General features: G+C 46.9%; 1 protein-coding gene across 1 annotated transcript in view; it reads left to right on the top strand.

Annotated features, from left to right (window-relative positions):
* The window catches only part of Igf1r (insulin like growth factor 1 receptor), a 290743-nt gene that overhangs the window by 44734 nt on the left and 227728 nt on the right, over positions 1 to 18281 (top strand). Inside the window, exon 2 of the mRNA XM_052714606.1 lies at positions 6267 to 6812. Within this exon, the coding sequence (XP_052570566.1) occupies positions 6267 to 6812 (546 nt within the window). The remainder of the gene's footprint in view (positions 1 to 6266; positions 6813 to 18281) is intronic.

The raw sequence follows: 18281 nt of genomic DNA, 5'->3' as shown, positions 1-18281 counted from the left end.
TGTTATTTTAAAACACAGACACCTTGAATATTGGACTTTTGGATATTTTAAGACCAGAAAGGCATGTAGAATACCTGTCAGAGCAAATCAAGTTGTTTTTAGGAAGATCTCTGAAAACATTTGTCCCTCTGCTGAAGCAAACCCAACTCCATCCTGCACATGCCTGTGTGGCTGCAGATACCTTACATGGAGGGGACACTCGAGTGTGTCTCCTTGCTTTGGAACTAATTCCCTGTAACTTTTCCATTTCTTAATTGGCATGGTGGATAAAAGCATCTCATCCATCTCTAAATTCCTTGGTTTTCATGCTCTCAGCCTTCAGAACTGTGTTTTTGGCGCATAGATTTTTAGATTGTTTCTATGGTGAGATGGCTCTTCTGTAGGGCGGCAAAGAACAGTTTGCACATCCAGATTACACTGTTTTTTAATTTCTGTTCTCAGAGTCACCCATGTAATGGAAATCCCTTAACATTCCCATCGTTGCTCTCACTGATTGAATGTATCAGGTGGCCCGGCTGTCTGTCTGTATGAAATAGAAATGTACATAGACAGTGTAAACACGTCCTCGTTGACACACGAAGATAAAAGGCTTAACATGAATTGTGTCTGTTTACACTTAACACAGAAAATTCTACTCTGACAAACTCTGGAGTATCACTATGTTTGTTACCATAACATCCCCCCCAACCCCCGAATCTGGTTTTCTGGTTAGGTGCAGTTTACTGCAGGCCAAGGCCCAACTTCTGCACCCCCCCCTCTTCCCAGAGCCCCGGGCTTGTGTTCTCAGATGCTAAAGGACAGCAGAATTAGCTGCTGTGGGGGGACTTGGTATTCACTTTTCCACCCCATTTTTTCCCTTGGCCTTAGTGTCTCTCATGTTGTCTGTATGGATTGCTTTGCTCAGCTAGCTTAGGCAAAGTCAAGAAATAGCGGTGCCGGGGCTGAGGAAATGGCTCAGTGGGTAAGTAAAAATACTTGCCACGCAAGCCTGGGGACCTGCCTATGTTTGAATCCCAAGCACTCAGGTAAAAAGCTAGGCATGGCTGCATGTACCTAAAAATCTCAGCGTTTGGGGTTTTGAGGAGGATGTAGAGGCAGGTGGGTTCCAGGATCTGCCTGATAGCTCACCGGGCCAAAAGGGCAAGCTTCCGGCCCAGTGAGAACCTTTCTGGTGGCAGGAAGGTGAAGAACACGAAAAGACAAGTCCTCTGCCTTCTGGTGTGTACCTGTGTGCACAAGTGTAACACACACACACACACACACACACACACACACACACACACACACATACACTGTCTCTCACACACACAGAGGCATGGAGGCTTTCCCCTAGGTCACACTGCAGATCTTAGTGCGTAGAGAGGAAGGGTAATGATGAGAGAGAGAATTAAGGAGTGTTTTCCTGTGTCTCACTGCCTCTCACAGAATGGTAGCTGAAACATCAAAATTGGCATCTGGCATTTCTCAGATGTACAGATTTGGGGGCCACTTTGTGATTTAGCAAGCCTCTGAGATGTGGCATGGTTCTGCTGCAGGCTGGGGAGTTTGAATGCCGTCCTACATGCCAAGTGCAGCAGGCCCCCTGAGTGCATGCCTCGGTCTGTTTTCTGGCCTCTGTCCTGCTCGGTCCTTACTCTTTGTGCTGTACTTGCTGTACCCCTGGGGTTCCCTCCAGATGCTGCCAGTCTCTGCCTGGGTGCTCTGCCCTTTATACCTGTTAGGCATAATTTTGGGTCCCAGAAACAGAAGCAGAGCAAAACCTTGCCTCTCTGGAGACTATCTTCAGGGATTCCCTCCTCTGAGAGCGAGAGAGCTGTGAGCCTCTTTTTTCACAGTCTCAGAGGCCTGCCCGTGGAGCTGTGGAAGATTTCTTTTTCCCCCATAAGTTTGGCAGTTACTGGAGAGGGGTTGGCTTGTTCTCCCTGTGCCAAGTTCATTGACAGCAATTCTCTGTCATGCATTTCCAGTCACCTCGACTTGTACAGAGCGACGCCATCTAGAAGTGGTTTTCGTTGACTGAATTACTGGTACCAGTGGATTCATTTTAAGAGACGGGACTGTTACAGTGAGCCACGGGCTAAGCCAGACTGGGCTTCTTCCACAGTGTAAAGGCTTGGCTGTGTTGGATCTCACCTTCAGAACTGGAGGTGGTTGGTTGCCCAATATGTCTTACTCCCATCATCTACCTGTAGACCTGTCTTTTATTTTCAACCATAAACTATGACTCTCCCGTCTTTCTGAAGGAAAGTTGATCAAAATCGAAACCACTTTTGTTAAGTGGATAACTGAATGGTGTTCTTGAGTGGGGATTGTTGGTAGGTTAGGCAGTGGTTTTGCTAGCATCCTTCCTGTTAGCAGTATTTAGGTTGGTGTCCGAGAAGAGAGGCATGCTTTTTTTCTTTTTGTTTTGTTTTTCGAGACAGGGTTTCTCTGTGTAGCTTTGCGCCTTTCCTGCATCCCGCTCTGTAGCCCAGGCTGGCCTCGAACTCACAGAGATCCGCCTGGCTCTGCCTCCCGAGTGCTGGGATTAAAGGCGTGCGCCACCACTGCCCAGCCTGAGGCATGCTTTCAATAATGCTTAGCCAGTGACGCGGCCCTCAGTGGACACCCCCCCCCCCCCCCGCCCCACTCCATGACGACAATAACAGAAAGCGGTCACCTGACTGTTGGCACTGTAGTCGCAACAGCCCATTTGACAGGTGAAGAAAGTGAGGCTTAGAGATGGAGGTTGTTCACTTGAGGGTGTGAGCCCATAAAGGACCTTCCAAAGGGTATTCTAGGGTTCAAGTCCCAGTTATGCTCTTCGTCACGTTCCAGGACCCCATGGTGTCTTGCACAGGACAGATGCTAAACAATGGAAACTCATCTTTCGTGTAACTCCTCCAGACATTCAGGTACCCAGCCTTGGGAGGTTTTTCTCATTCAAATATTTTCCATTAGCCTTTCTCTTATTAGAAGTTCTTGGGATTTATGTTCCAAATACGTGTAGATTGTTGATGCCCTTCCCTTGAGTTCTGAGAATATAAATTCTGCCAGTTGACTTTTAGAGAATACCCAGCAGGTTTTGGAAAGAGGGAGTCGTCTCTCCTGAAAACTTTATTTAAGATGGTGTCTTTGAAGAAGTGAGTCGTGGCCCAGTGCCACGCTACTGACTGGTGGCCTCCATCTGCTTGGCTTCTGCTGCCCTTGTTCCCTGGTTGGACACTGCAGCTGGGGACCACCCTCCACCCCTCCCAGCACCGTCCTTTCTCCTATTCCTGGCTGCCTCCGTTCCCATAAACATTTACTATTCTTTGTAGGCCACCTGGGATCTCCCATTTTGAAATCGACCCTACATTCCGAAAGCAAGTGTTGGGGTCTTTTTGGATCTGCCAAGTATCTGTTGGCTTTGAAAGGAGCAGGGGTGTTTCCTGATTGCCCGCGCTCAGCTGTGAGCAGAGGGCGTGTCTGCTTTGCAATCTATGGAGTGTTTTCCCTGTCCGTGCATGGATTCTTTGACAGGCAGGCGTGCTGCATTCGATTTCCTGTTGGTGGCTTGTGCCCTTTGAACACTGTGCTCTCATTCACAGTCCAGCTAGATCATCCTCTGTTTCTGTTTCTGTCACAAAACACCCAAAGACCAACAGTGTTGGTCAGAATCCAGAATGGCTGGTTGCTGAGTCCTGCCTTGTATTTTGTGGCTTGGGCTTGTCTTCTCTTCTGGAATAAGTGGTTAGTTCCTTCCTATTTTTTCCTTTGTTCTATAAATGGGGTTGGGGGTTATAAATAAGGAAATGGCTCTTCTATGGAAAGGAGCTTCCAGTCCCAGCTCTGTGTGGCATGTGGCTTCTGTTCCCAGTGGTCTTCACTGCTCGAAGAGGCCAGCTGGCAGAAGGTAACAGGTCCTTCATACAGTCTGTATATCGATGGCATGTGAAAGACCCTTCAGTTGTGTCTATGCTTCTTCGCTTAGCCCTGTCTTTCTATCATCTGTTGGAAATAATAACAGATGACCTGATACCTAATAGTTTTAGAATACGATCAAGCACATGTTTGATATAGTAGCACTCCTGTAAAATTAAGATCAGATTAAGATCAGGATTCTCTCAGGCTCATTTCCTTTGGCCCTTCATTGACTCCATGACCTCCTGTCATTCTGCCTATCTCTGGCTTCAGTAAGATCACAGGTTGTTCAAAACCCTATCTTTATTTATTCATTTATTTATTTATTTATTTTTTTGGTTTTTCGAGACAGGGTTTCTCTGTGTAGCTTTGCGCCTTTCCTGGAACTCACTTGGTAGCCCAGGCTGGCCTCGAACTCACAGAGATCCGCCTGGCTCTGCCTCCCGAGTGCTGGGATTAAAGGCGTGCGCCACCACCGCCCGGCTCAAAACCCTATCTTTGATGCTACCTGTCCTTTGTCCTGTTGGAAATTAGAATAGGCTTTCCCTGTGCATCCCACTCATCTTGCCTGGTCTTGATTGACAGTTGTTCACCATGGGTTTTAGCTACTGGTTTTTGCTCTGAGCTTCTCTGTATCGCTCATGGAATTAAATTAATGAATTACATGGGCCAGAAAACTTTCTAATGTCTGAGAAGCTTTAGTAGTGGTTAGGATTATTAAATACTAAGGAAGTATATTAACCAAGGCTGTTTTTCTGTGTACATTTCAAATTTTTTAAAATAAAAGGTTTAGGGTCCAGATTTCTAGGCTCTAGAAAGATGGCTCAGTGATTAAAAATGGCTTCCACATCAAGTGATTCTCCACACTCTTAACTTCATCTCTGAAGGCTCTGACACCCTCTTCTGGCCTCTGTGGGCACCTGTGTACTCATATGCGTGCACACACACAAACAAGTTAAAAGTAAAGGAAAGGGCCATGTGGTGGTGGCGGCGGCGCACGCCTTTAATCCCAGCACTTGGGAGGCAGAGGCAGGTGGATCTCTGTGAGTTCGAGGCCAGCCTGTTCTACAGAGTGAGTTCAAGGCCAACGTGGTGTACAAAGCGAGTTCCAGGATAGCCAAGACTGTTGTTACACTTAGAAACCCTGTCTCAACACCCCCCCCCCAATAAAATAAAGAAAGAAAAAATAAAAAGTTCTAGCATTGAGGTTATTTTACCAGAAAGCCATTGTAACCTACAAAAACCTGAGCTAGTTCCTCTACTTTAGGTGTGTCCTAAGAAAGTACTCTTGGATACCTGGAATACTGCTTATAATGTGAAAAACTAGAGATGACCAAGTATCTTAATAATAGGGAATCAGTTAAAAGGGAAAAAAAGGACTTGTACTGATTAATAATTGAAAACTAGTTTCCCCTTTTTAAATAAAAAATGAGTGTGCCTGTGCACATGTGCCTGCTGGGGTTGGTTCTCCTCTTCCACAACGGGTCCCAGGGATCGTCAAGTCCCTCCCTCTCCCTGCTGAGCCACCCCACAGGCACCTAGTTTTTCTCTTTAAAAAATGATGCTATAGAAAGCCTGGCTTGGTTAAAATTCATGTTGGTTAACTGAAATAAATCTATTTACAAATGTTACGTTCTTATCTGATTTTATGTCATTATTTGCAGAGAAAGGACGATTGGCATAGGTAGATGAATGCTGTTTATCTGTGACTGTTGAGATCATTAGTGATTTTTTACAGATTTGCTTTTGCCTAACTTCTGTGGGACAATCTTAACTTGATTAACACGGCTCATTGCGGTAAAAGTTGGAAGTGTATGCCTCTTCCAGTCATACAGTCTTTGGTTCAGTTATTTCTTCTGCCCATATCAAACGGTGTCTGCTCTCTAGGTCACAGTAACTCTTCATGAGTCGATGTCATTGTTTGGTGTCCTTTGGGCTGGACACCACAGTGATTTCTTGGCCTTGGCTGCCGAGCTTTTGTCTAGGTGCTGCTAGCTTGCACTCTATGGAAGGGGTAGGGACTGAGCAGCTTGGGCAGCTCTGGGCTAGCCTAGGCTGTATCATGGACTTTTACATGCAACCCTGTGTGACTTTGAACTGAAAGCTTTAGTTTGGGTGGTGAATATGGCCGGCTTCTCCCACAGGTCAGTGAGCATGTAGCATAGTGTGTGGGTCAGTGTAGGTGCGTGAGTGACGGTCAACAGGTAGCCATGCAGGTGTGCAGTCTGTAGCCCATATCTTCAGTCTGCACTGAAAAACCGAATCGTCTTTTATGATAATACAGGTTTCCTGCAATCTCACTGTTTGGGGGCGGGGCTGGAAAGTCATTTTAAGAATGATCTCTGTTTAACAATATCCGGCTCTGCCCTCTTGTCTCCCTTTAGTTTGCGGGCCCGGCATCGACATCCGCAACGACTACCAGCAGCTGAAGCGCCTGGAAAACTGCACGGTGATTGAGGGCTTCCTCCACATCCTGCTCATCTCCAAGGCTGAGGACTACCGAAGCTACCGCTTTCCCAAGCTCACGGTCATTACCGAGTACTTGCTGCTATTTCGAGTGGCCGGCCTCGAGAGCCTGGGTGACCTCTTCCCCAACCTCACGGTCATCCGTGGCTGGAAACTCTTCTACAACTACGCACTGGTCATCTTCGAGATGACCAATCTCAAGGATATTGGGCTTTATAATCTGAGGAACATTACTCGGGGGGCCATCAGGATTGAGAAAAACGCTGACCTCTGTTACCTCTCCACAATAGACTGGTCTCTCATCTTGGATGCAGTGTCCAATAACTACATTGTGGGGAACAAGCCCCCAAAGGAATGTGGGGACTTGTGTCCAGGGACCTTGGAGGAGAAGCCCATGTGTGAGAAGACCACCATCAATAATGAGTACAACTACCGCTGCTGGACCACAAATCGCTGCCAGAAAAGTAAGTGCGGAAACATGGGACTTCTGTTACCTGCTTCCTCCTCCTTTCCTCCTCCTCCTCCTCCTCCTCCTCCTCCTCCTCCTCCTCCTCCCCTCCCACCTACCCACCCAATCTTGTCAGGGCAGGGGAGGTTCTCTCACATTTCCACACTACCTGTGGAAGTGTTGTCTGAGGATGTTGAGGGGTTGGTCTTGGCTAGCTTTCCTATGTAGGTGGAACCTCTGAGAGTACAGGATTGGGCTGCAGGCTACTGTGGCTGCTGTCAAGTCTGGTTAGAAATGATTTAACTGTATTGGGGGCCTAGAAGTTTACTAATTTTTAGCTTGTCTGATGAGTAAAGAGACTTGATCTGCTTTGTAAGTCCCCCACTCTGGGCAAATGGGAGCTTCTTACAGGTCAGTTCTTATGTCCTTTGTGTAAATGGATATATAGTATCATCATCATCGTCATCATCATCGTTTTTGTAGAGCAAGAGTTCCTTCTCATGAATGAACTTGGAATATGGTTGAATAAAAGAGAAACATAGCACTCACCAGTGTCCTGTGAAAGTTACCTATGGCTCTCAGGACACTGATACCTAGGAGACCTGGTTTAATATGGAACACTTGATAGGTAGGAGGCCTATGTGCTAGTTTCCAGGAGTCCCTGGCTTAGTCTCTGCTTGAGACAGCTCTGTAAGAGGGTTTGTTTTTGAACCCTTGGGTTTTCATTTCTTTTCTTGTATACCTGTTGTGAAAGTCTTATGCAACCACTTAGTGAAGAAAACTTGAAAAACATTTAGCAGTTCAGGAGTCATGTGGTGATGCTTGAAGCTTGTTTGTTTGGCTACAGTACACATATTTTCTTTGTAGAATACCTGAACTCTTATCCTAATGTGATAAATGCCATGAGAATCAAGTTTTTTGTTTTTTTTTTAGCTAGACTGTGACTCAGGGCATTTACTTTATTGCATTAAATAATTCAATGATATTTAGACATAGTGGACAGCAAGGTTTCTCTCAGCATGTCAACTATTATTTAATGATTGACCCAAAGAGTCCATATACCCTAACTAGTTATGAAGAGGCCCCCCCCCAAAAAAACCCCACAAAACCCCCAAATTGTTCAGCTCATCTAATCTGTGAAGTGTGTATAATCAGCAAATGCAAGGTCAGCCCTCACACAGACCTGATTTTAACATCTCTTTAGTTGTGGTCAAAGTAGGAAGTCACACACTGTTATGCTTTCTGTAATATTCTCTCTCTCTCTCTCTCTCTCTTTCTCTCTCTCGTGTGTGTGTGTGTGTGTGTGTGTGTGTGTGTGTGTGTGTGTGTGTGTGTGTTGGAGAGGGGTTGTGGGTTGAGCTGTGTGTATGTGGGAGTGTGTGTATGAGAAACACTGGTCGGGGCCAGGATCCCACTGGCCAGTACCTTTAAGAGCTGAGTGGAAGATACTTTCCTGGTTGATTAAAACAATTCCCAATCTTTGTCTTAACTCTGGTTTGAAAAAAACAGTAATCTTTTTGGTTGTGTTTGAGATAGGGCCTCGGTCTAGTTGCGACTGGCCTAGAACCTGCTATACTTGAGTGCATGGCAGTTCTCCTGCCTCAGCCTCCCAAGTCCTGGGATTACAGGAATGAGTTACTTTGCCCATTGTAATAAATTTTTGTTTTTATTTATTTAATTTTTTAAAAATCTATTTTTAAATCTATTTTTCCTGCAAGTATGACTGTTCACCACAAGAATGTGGTTGTGGTATCCTTGGAGGGACCAGAGTTACAGCCAAGTGTGAGCTGCCATGTGGGTGCTAGAAGTCCAACCTGGGTTCTCTGAAAGAGGACCCAGTGCTCTTAACAGCTGAGTCATTTTTCCAGGCCCCTCCCCCCAATTTTGTTTTTAAAGTAGCCTTGGCATTTGAAAAAATTTTATCTTAAATGAGAGTCCGGGGTTACTGGACTGGCCAGCTCTTCTGAGCTGAAGCGAGTCCTGTTCCTAGAGCTGTCATGTTACCTTTAATGGTGACCAAACTAAGTCTAGACAAGCATTTCGGAAGCTTCTAAGCTGTACACAAAAGAGAAATGCTGTTTACAGCATCCTTAGATAACACCTGCTCAGCGATTCACAGAAGGCTTTGTCTCACCACGGCTTTTCAGTGGTTTCTGACTGGCCAGTTTCTGAAGAAGTTCAGGGCAGAGATAAGGCCTGTAGTGTGGGTCAGAGTCTAAGGTCTATAGCCAGAAATTACCAAGTTATTTAAATTGCATAGGCTATGGTTTCTTCATCTTCAAAATGTCACAGAACCTGCCTCCCTCGCAGAGTTGATGGAAGGTTAAAAAGAAAACAATGAAAAGCAACCAGGGTTAGAAATTGAGCCCTGGTGCCAGAGTGCCTGTTGACTGGAACTGATCTTCCCAAGGCTGTGCCCTGTAGCCTTTTCCTTGGCCAGCTGTACCAGTCCTGGTGACGTGTTTTGTGATTTCACAATGGCGTACGTACTTGCTTGAAATCGCTGAGTCTATTCAAGGATACTGTTTTCTTACCTTGTCCTGAAAACTCAGCCATGGTCACAGGTTTGCGTAGGTTTTTTTTTTTTTACTCTGCTAGAATTCTCTACTTCTGCATCGATTCCTGTACATTCTGTGCTGTCACAGGTGTCGTAGCACTCGCCACGTGTGCCCGAACTGTATGGCCTGCCTCAAGTAAGACCCCCTGTTGGTGTAAAATTTCCAGGGTGTAGTATAGGAAAAACCCTTGAAAGATCCCATGCAGGATTTTTTTTAAATTTTTTTAAAAAAATGATTCTATGATGCAATATGCTGTGATGGATATACTTGAAAAAGTAAAGTATGCTATTAAAGTCAGTTCACCTGCCTCCCTTTGCTTCTGGATGTCGCCACTAGAATGTTCGCAGTCCAAATGGCTGCCATTCTCTTTCCTCTGGAGAGTGCAGCTTCAGCAGCTTCCTCTGAGGCTGAGTTCTTTCCCTTCGTTGCTTCAATCATACTGCCTCTTCCTTCTCATCTCCGGCCAGAGCCCTTGCTCATCATTCAAGGAGCCAGGGCAAAGGCATTGAGTCCACAGAACGCCTTTTTGAAACGAATACGCAAAGAATTCCCTGAAGCCGTTTACTGCTGGATGGTGGCGGAAGAGGAGAGAACATCGGCTCGTGGAGAGAAAGACCGAGTGAAGCTGATGCTGTGGAGGGGAAGCACTGGAGCGTGCCTTGATGATGGGCTGCTCTTACCTGATGTCTTCGCCCTTCTTGGATCATGCCTGCTGGCCGGTGGTGTGGAGGAAGCCCACTGAAGAGGGGCCACTCTATTGGTTGCCTTCACTGTAAAATCTTTATGATTTTATGCAGGCTTGCCTTGTTCCTAAATAGTGAGGGGCCCTGAAGGAAATGTGTATGGCCTTTTTGCTTTCGTAAGGAAGCAGACCGGCAATGTCTCCACGTTTGATCATTGGTTGGTCCGCCCACTGTCCGCCTGTCTGTCCGTCCCTCCCTCCCTCGTTTTGAAGTGACTTCTACTTCTCCATCTTCCCCTGTGGTTGCTGCTTTGTCGGCCCTTTCTCCATCTAAGCTTGAGCAGCTGGTGGTGTCCAGTGGAACTTAGTCTGTCTGGGCTGCTGTGACACAATTTCACAAGCTGGGTGGCTTACAAACAAGGGATTTGTTTCTCACGGGGCCGGAGGCTGGAGGTCCAAGGAAAGGTGCTGACAGTTTCTCTGTCTGATGAAGGCCTGCTCTCTGGAGTCACCTCATCTGTTCCTTGCGTGTCTACGCAAAGTGGAAACGGGAAGGCAGCTTTCTGGTCTCTTTCACAAGGGCACTAATCCCGAGGGCTCCATCCTCATGACCTAATCACAAAACCTCACCTGTTAACACCATGTGATCAGATACTAGATTTGACATGTGAGTTTTGGAAGACATCATCATTCAGACCAAGGCGTGGCCAGGCTCTCAACCCCCTCCCTTTTCGTTGTACTTACTAGTCCTTTAGCATCCCCCTGTCCTTATCTAACTTGCAAATACCATCTCAAGTCCAGCCCTCTTTTGGAGCTTATTTTGTTTTTGTTTTTGAGACAGTTTCTCTGTGTGGTCCTGGCAATCTTAGTTAGGGTTTCTATTGCTGTGAAGAGACACTGTGACCATGGCAACTCTTACAAAGAAAACATTTAATTGAGGTGGTGGCTTACAGTTTCAGAGGTTTAGTCCATGGTGGTGTGCAGGCAGACATGGTGCTGGCTGCATCTTGATCAGAAGACAACAGGAAGTGGACTGTGACACTGGGAGTGGCTTGAGCATAGGAGACCTCAAAGCCCGCCTCCACAGTGACACACTTCCTCCAACAAGGCCACACCTCCTAATAGTGCCACTCCCTTTGGGGGGCGGGCATTTTCTTTCAAACCACCACACTGGCCATCCTGAAACTGACTCTGTAGACCAGGCTAGCCTCAAACTCAGAGATCCGTCTGTCTCCACCTCCCGAGTGCTAATATTAAAGGCATATCCCATCACCGAGCTTCTTTTTTGAGCTTTTAACCGCATCCGTTCATCTGAAGACCACCCCAGCAGCTGACCGTTCCATGGAATGTCTCCTCGCTTCTATGCTTTTTCTGTATTCCACCCATGGGGGACGGCACTGCTGTTCCCCTAGCTAATGATCAGTTCAGAAACGCTGACCACTAGGGCCTCTTTTGAGAAGCTTCCTTTTCTGATTGGACATCTACGCCCTTACCATCCCCAGTCCTGCTTCCCTCTGCCAGCCTCCACCCTGCTCACCACTTAGAGTGCCATAGCTCTTCTCCAGCCTGCTGCTCTGTGTCCTCCCACTTTACTGGGCACCAGTGACTGTCCCATCGCCGGGGTAGATGTGCCGTCCACTTGCACTTCGGTAGTAGCCCTAAGGAAGCTCCTTGGTGGTCCCCCACCCCCATTTTCCTGAGCCATGCAGTGATGCTGTTTCCTCCCTCCTTCATGCAACATCTTTGACACACTTTTCCAGTCATCTTGGTCTTGACTAGTGTGCCACCCTCCACCCTCAGGCCTGGCTGAGTTGTCCAGCCTTGCCTTTTCCGCAAGAAGACCCCAGGACTTGGTAGCCCTCTGGTGGGTCTGTCTCCCAGCACCTGGCAGGTGGGTTTCTGAAGTGTTGTGTGAATTCTGGCCATGTCTTTCCATGTATGGCTGTTACTCCAGGGGTGAGCCCAGCACCTGCTTTGGGAAGACCCACTTTTTCCCAAGCAGAGAGCAGTCTGCAAACTCGAAGATGGTAAGATTATGAAATATGGTCCTGATGTTTCCTCTGTCCCTGCCACCTTCAGTGCTACTGAGGAACATGACTACCATCTCCAGCTCTTAATTGGCAGAGAGGATCTATTGTAGATGGGAGCTCTTCTCCCTCTCACTGTTCTCAAAATGATCCAAGGCCCGAGATGCAGAAGTCTAAAAGATCGAATCCTAGCCCCAGAATCTGTTTGTTAGGTTGTACAGCCATTCACTGAAGGCCGGCCTTGTGTTGTGAGGGCCAGAGGTAAATCCTCCCGAGTACCTGTGGTTTTCTGACTTCCCAGTGGATTTATATAAGGTGATACTTCGACACAGAGGCTTTCTGGTATTTGATTTCATGTGTGGACACCTCTAAAAAACAAAACAAAATCAAATAAAGAACAGAAGTAAAGCCTGAGACCTTACTGCTAAACTTGGCCTAAGTGCCTGTTAGCCTGCCAGAGTCAACAGCTTGTGATTGGCTCACAGCGCCCCGATTGCATATTTGGAGAGGCCCTGCCTTTGCCGGAAAATCCACGAAGGTGTGAGCCTGGCTGCACGGGAAGCTAGCTTTGCTGGAGGGGCAGCCTTGTTTCAGTTAAAAAGACAAGGACTGGGGCGGTGGTCCTGCAGAGTGTTGCATTTCCTCCTGTCCTAAAAATGAGAAACCATTGTCCTTACGTGTTGGAGCCTTCAAGATGATCTGTGGCTCCCTTTATTGATAGAGGAAAACGTTACCATCTAGGGATGTGTTCAGGGACTCACACTGAAGACTGGCAGTATAAAACAGACAATTCTGGGTCTGGCTGTCTTTGTTCTTCCCTGATAGTGGTTCTTAAGTCCTTGTTTATCAAGCACTGGTCACCAGGGCAGCATAGGTCTACAGAGAATTGCTTCCTTCCCCTCTTTCTTCTTTGCATTTCTTTGTAGGCTGCTGGTAGTACATGTTCCCCTGGAGAGAAAGTGGAAGGCTTGTTCAAGCATTTGTAAATCCCCTGGAGTTTTTGTGCTATGAGTCCAGCCATGTGTTTAGCAGAGTTTTATTTTAACTTTCAATCTTCAGCTCCCTGGGAAGACCCAGAGTATGTCTGGAAATGTGGTGGAGTCTGCCACCAAGCTCCTGCAGATTGCTAAAATAGATCATGATGTAAACCTTGAGACAGGCCCCCCGACCCTGGTGGAGAGGCAGACCCAGAGTCGAACAAGTGGGCTCTGGCTTCTCACATTGTGTGAAGAGCTTGTCTCCATGCCCCGGGAATGCCTCTGTTCTGGTCAGCTGCTCCCACTGTGGGGGTGATCTTTATTTAGAAGGGGTCACATGCCCTAGGCTTCAGTGCTATATGCCTTTTATAGCCGGGTGTGGAGATGGCATTCTATCCTGCTGATGGCTAACTCCTGGGACCGAGGTGCTAAAGCTGTTTGTGTCCACATGTCTTAGGGACACCACTCAGCAGACTGCAGTTCTTAGAGCGGCCTGTCTAGTTCCAGAGAGGTTTGCTTTGGGCTGATTATCTGCTAGTTGAGGTGTCACTCTTCTGGACCCACCTTAGAAGTCAGTTTCTTAGTTAGTTAGTTAGTTAGTTAGTTAGTTAGTTAGTTACTTGCTTGCTTACTTACTTACTTAGGGATGTCATCTTAGGGACTGACAGGCATTCAGACTCTCTTCAAAGTGTCTTTTCTCAACTCCAGATTTTTGGAGAATGTCCTGAGTCCCTCCATATCTCTTGGCCATCTTGTAGAATGGCTCTGATTTCTTCCCAATTTTTAGCTCCTTTCTTTGGTTGCATTTGTGTTTCCGGCTCTTCTCCTCCTCTGTATGCCAGTGTGACATTCTTGACTGGAGTGGGGGTAACATGGAGCATATGGGCTTGTGGCTAATCTCATCCTGGATTGCATTGCTCAACCCCAGTGTGTCACGGTTCATAAGTCAAGTTTGGCTGGTGGTGGGGCTGGAAGCCTTCGTTTAGAGATGTGCCTTCTTTCAGCACAGGGTGTGATGGGTCAGGTACTCAGGGTTAGTAAGTTGGGTCTCTCTGAGCTCGGTCCTAGAGTAGAATGTTTCCCTTTGACATGGCGTAGCACAGCAGGGCTTGTCTCTATCCATGAAACAGGGATGACCAGATAGTAACTGGAAAGCACCCACCAGATTGCCCTGCATTTAGTGAGTTCTTGGTCAATGGTAGCAGCTGCTGCTGTTTTAAAAATAGCTGCATTCAGAGACCATCTAAAATCTTGAGCATTAAGCTGAACTGACTGTATATTTACTGCCATATCTTAAGTGGTCTTTCTCTGTCACTTTTCCTGAGTTGCAAACATTCAATTATCATAAATAGCAGGGCATAGTTTAGGAGTGGTTCTTGCTAATTTAATCTGGATTGTTCAAATTTTCGTGTCTGCCCAGATAAGCCATATCTTTAAAGAACACTCAGTGATGTACAGACGTCTGTGTCCGGATACCTCTGGGGACCTTATAGGTGTATGTAGACTCCACTTCTTTTGTTATCAAACTCTCATGAATTTATTCTGCTTGCAAACTTGGTATTTGAAAGAATTTAAGAAATATCAACAGATTTGTTTTGTATGGCGTTGACATTAAATATTATCTTTGAGACTTTTTTTCCTCCCTTCCTGAGAGCATTAAGGTGGTTAGAGAGTGGGTATAGTTTTTAGTAAAGATAACAAGAAGACACATTTTTATTGGTGACAACTGCGGCTCTCACATAGTGAAGGTAGCAGCCATCTGCTCCAGGCTGCAGCCTCTGCCTATTTATGCTCTTCTTCGGGTAATAATAGCTATGTGCATACACACACGTTGGTGTGCGTACATGTGTTTGCATTTGCACATTTGTGTGTGAGTGTTTGTGCATGTGTGTTTATGTGTTCGTGCATATGCAAGCATACCACTGTCTTCCCCACCCGGCTTCCTCCGCTGTTTTGTTTCCTTTCCTTTCCCTCCTCTCATTCATTGCAGGAAACAAACACTGGCTCTCTGTGTCCTCCTAGATCTTCCTTCCGTTCCAGGGGATCAGGTGGGTGGGGAGGTGCTGTGCAGGAATGCCAGGCTCTCTTCCAGAAGCCGAGCTTCTGTTTCATTATTGCACAGAAGTTGCTTATTGTTTCTCTCTGCCTTGGTCACAAACAAGCACTCGGTCGGTCGGTCGGTCCTCAGTCCTCTCTTCTTCCTGCCATTTGTTTTCCTTCATGGAACCATGTGAGGTGGCTGCAGAGACAGCCTTTAGTGGTTTGGCTGCCTGGTACTTGGCCTTGGTTAGAGACACTGACCCCCATATGTGGCCACCTCAAATTTGTCTTTACAAATCTTATGAAGGCACTGGATAATGTAGCCAAGAGTGCACAGTAGTTTCCCCTACACATTCTGTGACCTCCGGCAGATGAGTAAAACCGTTGATGTATTCAACCCTCCGTAGACTATGTATGTATGATAAAGTTCAGTTTAAAAGTTGGACACAAGGGATATTAGCAACAGTAATAGCAATACTGTAATAAAATTGCCAACACCACCCACTGTTCCTGCACTTTGGGGCCATTGTTAAATAAAAAACGTTTACTCGAGCACAGACTGTGATCTGATGACCAGGGTGAGTACTAATTGAGAAATGGGAGAACAGCGACTATAGGGTGGATCCACTGGACACAGTGATGATTTGCATCCCAGACAGGACTGATTGGCACAGCTCTGGGCTTCGTCTCACTACTCAGAACAGTGAACAGATCAGATGTTGGTTTCTAGGCTCATAGTTTTGGACGGTAGGAGACTGGGTGATTGAAACTCCAGAAAGCAAAACTGTAGAGAGAGAGAGAGACTCCTGGGATCAATACAGTCAGGCCTAAGGCGGTGCCTTGTACGCAGAAGCTATGGCTGAGAAAGCAGCTGTGACAGCCAGTGATGGCACTCTTGGCCAGCCTGGATCCTGAGCTGCCTGTGCCTCCCAGGCCACCAGGAAGGAGGACTCTGCCGCAATAGGATGCATCTGCCTCTGGCAGCCAGTCTGTGGAGTCAGGTTATCCATTCTGGGGCTCCTCATAATGCCCGGGTAGTTGTATCAGCAGCTGAGACCAGGGAGTTGCACTTAGTAAAGTGGGGAGAACATAAAAGATCACCATACAAAGAACATACCCTCACCCCCAAAAGAGAAGAGTAGAGAGAGGAAGATGATCAGTTTCCTTAGAAACACATCAGGGCAGTTCTAGTGTTTGAATCAGGCCTCCTGCTGCCCCCGCTCCCTGAAAGTGCTGTGATAGGAAGACCAGTGGTGACTAGTCAGATCCCTAGGACGAGGAAAACCCAACTCTGACTTCATAGGGTGGTCTCCTCTGATTTCTTGACCCCTGGATGTTCTCTTGCACTTTGCAGAGTCAGTGCTGTCAGATTCCTGGGCTATTTCACACGTATGATGGAGAAAAATCTTCTCTGTCCTATTACTCAGTGAGTTTCAGATAACTGGATTAGTGTGTGATGTGTCAGTGTTCCCCTCAGAAGCTTCCAAACAACCAGTCCCAGAAGTTTTAGAGACCATTAAAGCAAAGTGGCAGGAAACACAACAAACGCTGCTTCCCCTCCCAGGGAGAGCAGCAGGGAGCAGAAGCCTGTCCCTTTCCACACCCCGTCCAGGAGGTCCTTCCTGCACGGTCTCCATCTCAGACCACTGGGTTTCTTGCCCTCTTCTCCCAACTTCTACCTCTTCCTAACTCCCCTTTATGGCCACAGCAGGGTTGCCATCCTGATGGTCATATGGGTTTATGAATGGAATTCTGAGAATGTATAATTTTCCCTGAAGAATTTTTCTGTAGCTCAAATATTTCTTATTTGCTGAGGGGGCGGGGGGAGTCTTTCCGAAGAGTCATTGGATGCCAGAGATGGCAATCGGGTGGGCTAGAGCTCGGGGTGAAGCCGTTTACAACAGACAGTGGATGAAAAGCCGAAACCTGTAACCTTGCCAGAGGAGTTTGCCTGGCAGGATTGATTTCATTGTAGGTTTGTTGCTGGCTACATGGTGACAGTGGCATTTGGGGCCTGCTGCCCATCATGATGCAGGGCTCATTTGTACTTCATTCCCAGCCGGAGGGCCTCCGAGCCTCACCCACGCACCTGACCTGAGCAGGTTTCAGACCTGTGCGCCGACTTAGTCTCCCCAGGAAGCTTCTTAGAGAGCTTCTTTGATGACCACAACCTGATCTTGCTGGGCCCTGTTGTTACCCCCTTTCTCGGAGGGCCTCAGAATCTAGTGGTGTTTCTCAACCTCTGGGTTGCAACCCCTTTTGGGGGAGGTCAAATGACCCTTTCACTGGGGTCATCTAAGACCATCGTAAAATAAAAATGTTTACATTATGATTCACACCAGTAGCAAAATTACAGTTATGAAGTAGCAAAGAAAATAATTTTATAGGAGCTGTACTAAAGGTCGCAGTGTTAGGAAGGTTGAGAACAGCTGGATTATAGGGCAAGGGCTGCAGAAGATGAGTTAAGTCAGTTACCGAGAAATGGTGGTCAGGGTGGTGTCCGGACCCCACGCCAGCTCACACGTTAGAGGTGAGTGGCTTGTGAGCGGTTTGTATTGTGGGCCGCTTCAGATTCTATTAGCAAGCCTGGCGTACATCCACAGCCCGGTTTTAAAAGTCGCACTTCATCTGCGAGCTCTTTAGCCTCCTATTATTCCCGTCTCAGTTTTGGCTAATATATTCAAATAAATACAAACCTGACCTTCCTCTGTACCTTCCCATTCAGAAGCCAGGCTGGTGGCCTGGATGCCCGGATGATGATCAAATGGTAAAAAGAGGAAGGCCCAGCCCAACCTCATGATCAGGGAATTTTGCATGAAAGTTGTGTGTGCACAAGGATGATGGTTTATTGCAGAAACAGATCACATTTCCCCCGGCTTTTGGCTCATGGGAGTGACTCAAGGCTGTCACTTTCCCTCCCTCCTTTTTTCTTATGCGTTAGCACAGCGAGTCCTGAATTTCCTTCTGACTTGGAGATTTAATGTTGAGGAGGGTGGTAGGGATCCCTAGCTCTGGATTTTGGCAAATGCCACTAAGATTGACGATAGACATTTTGGTCAATCTCTTTGCATTGCGTCCTACTGTAAAGAGCCGGCTCCCACACTGGCTGTAAGTGGACTGTGAACTCCCATAGGTGGCTGCAGCTCACAAGTTCCTAAGAGCATCCCAGGAACTGGATGCAGGCTAGAAGGCTAGCTAAAC

Source organism: Peromyscus californicus, unplaced genomic scaffold (assembly GCF_007827085.1).
Source record: "Peromyscus californicus insignis strain IS unplaced genomic scaffold, ASM782708v3 Scaffold_4__1_contigs__length_199733344, whole genome shotgun sequence".
In the NCBI taxonomy this organism is placed as follows: Eukaryota; Metazoa; Chordata; class Mammalia; order Rodentia; family Cricetidae; genus Peromyscus; species Peromyscus californicus.
The sequence above is the reverse complement of the archived record's forward strand: the minus strand, read 5'-3'. Positions and strand labels throughout refer to the sequence as shown.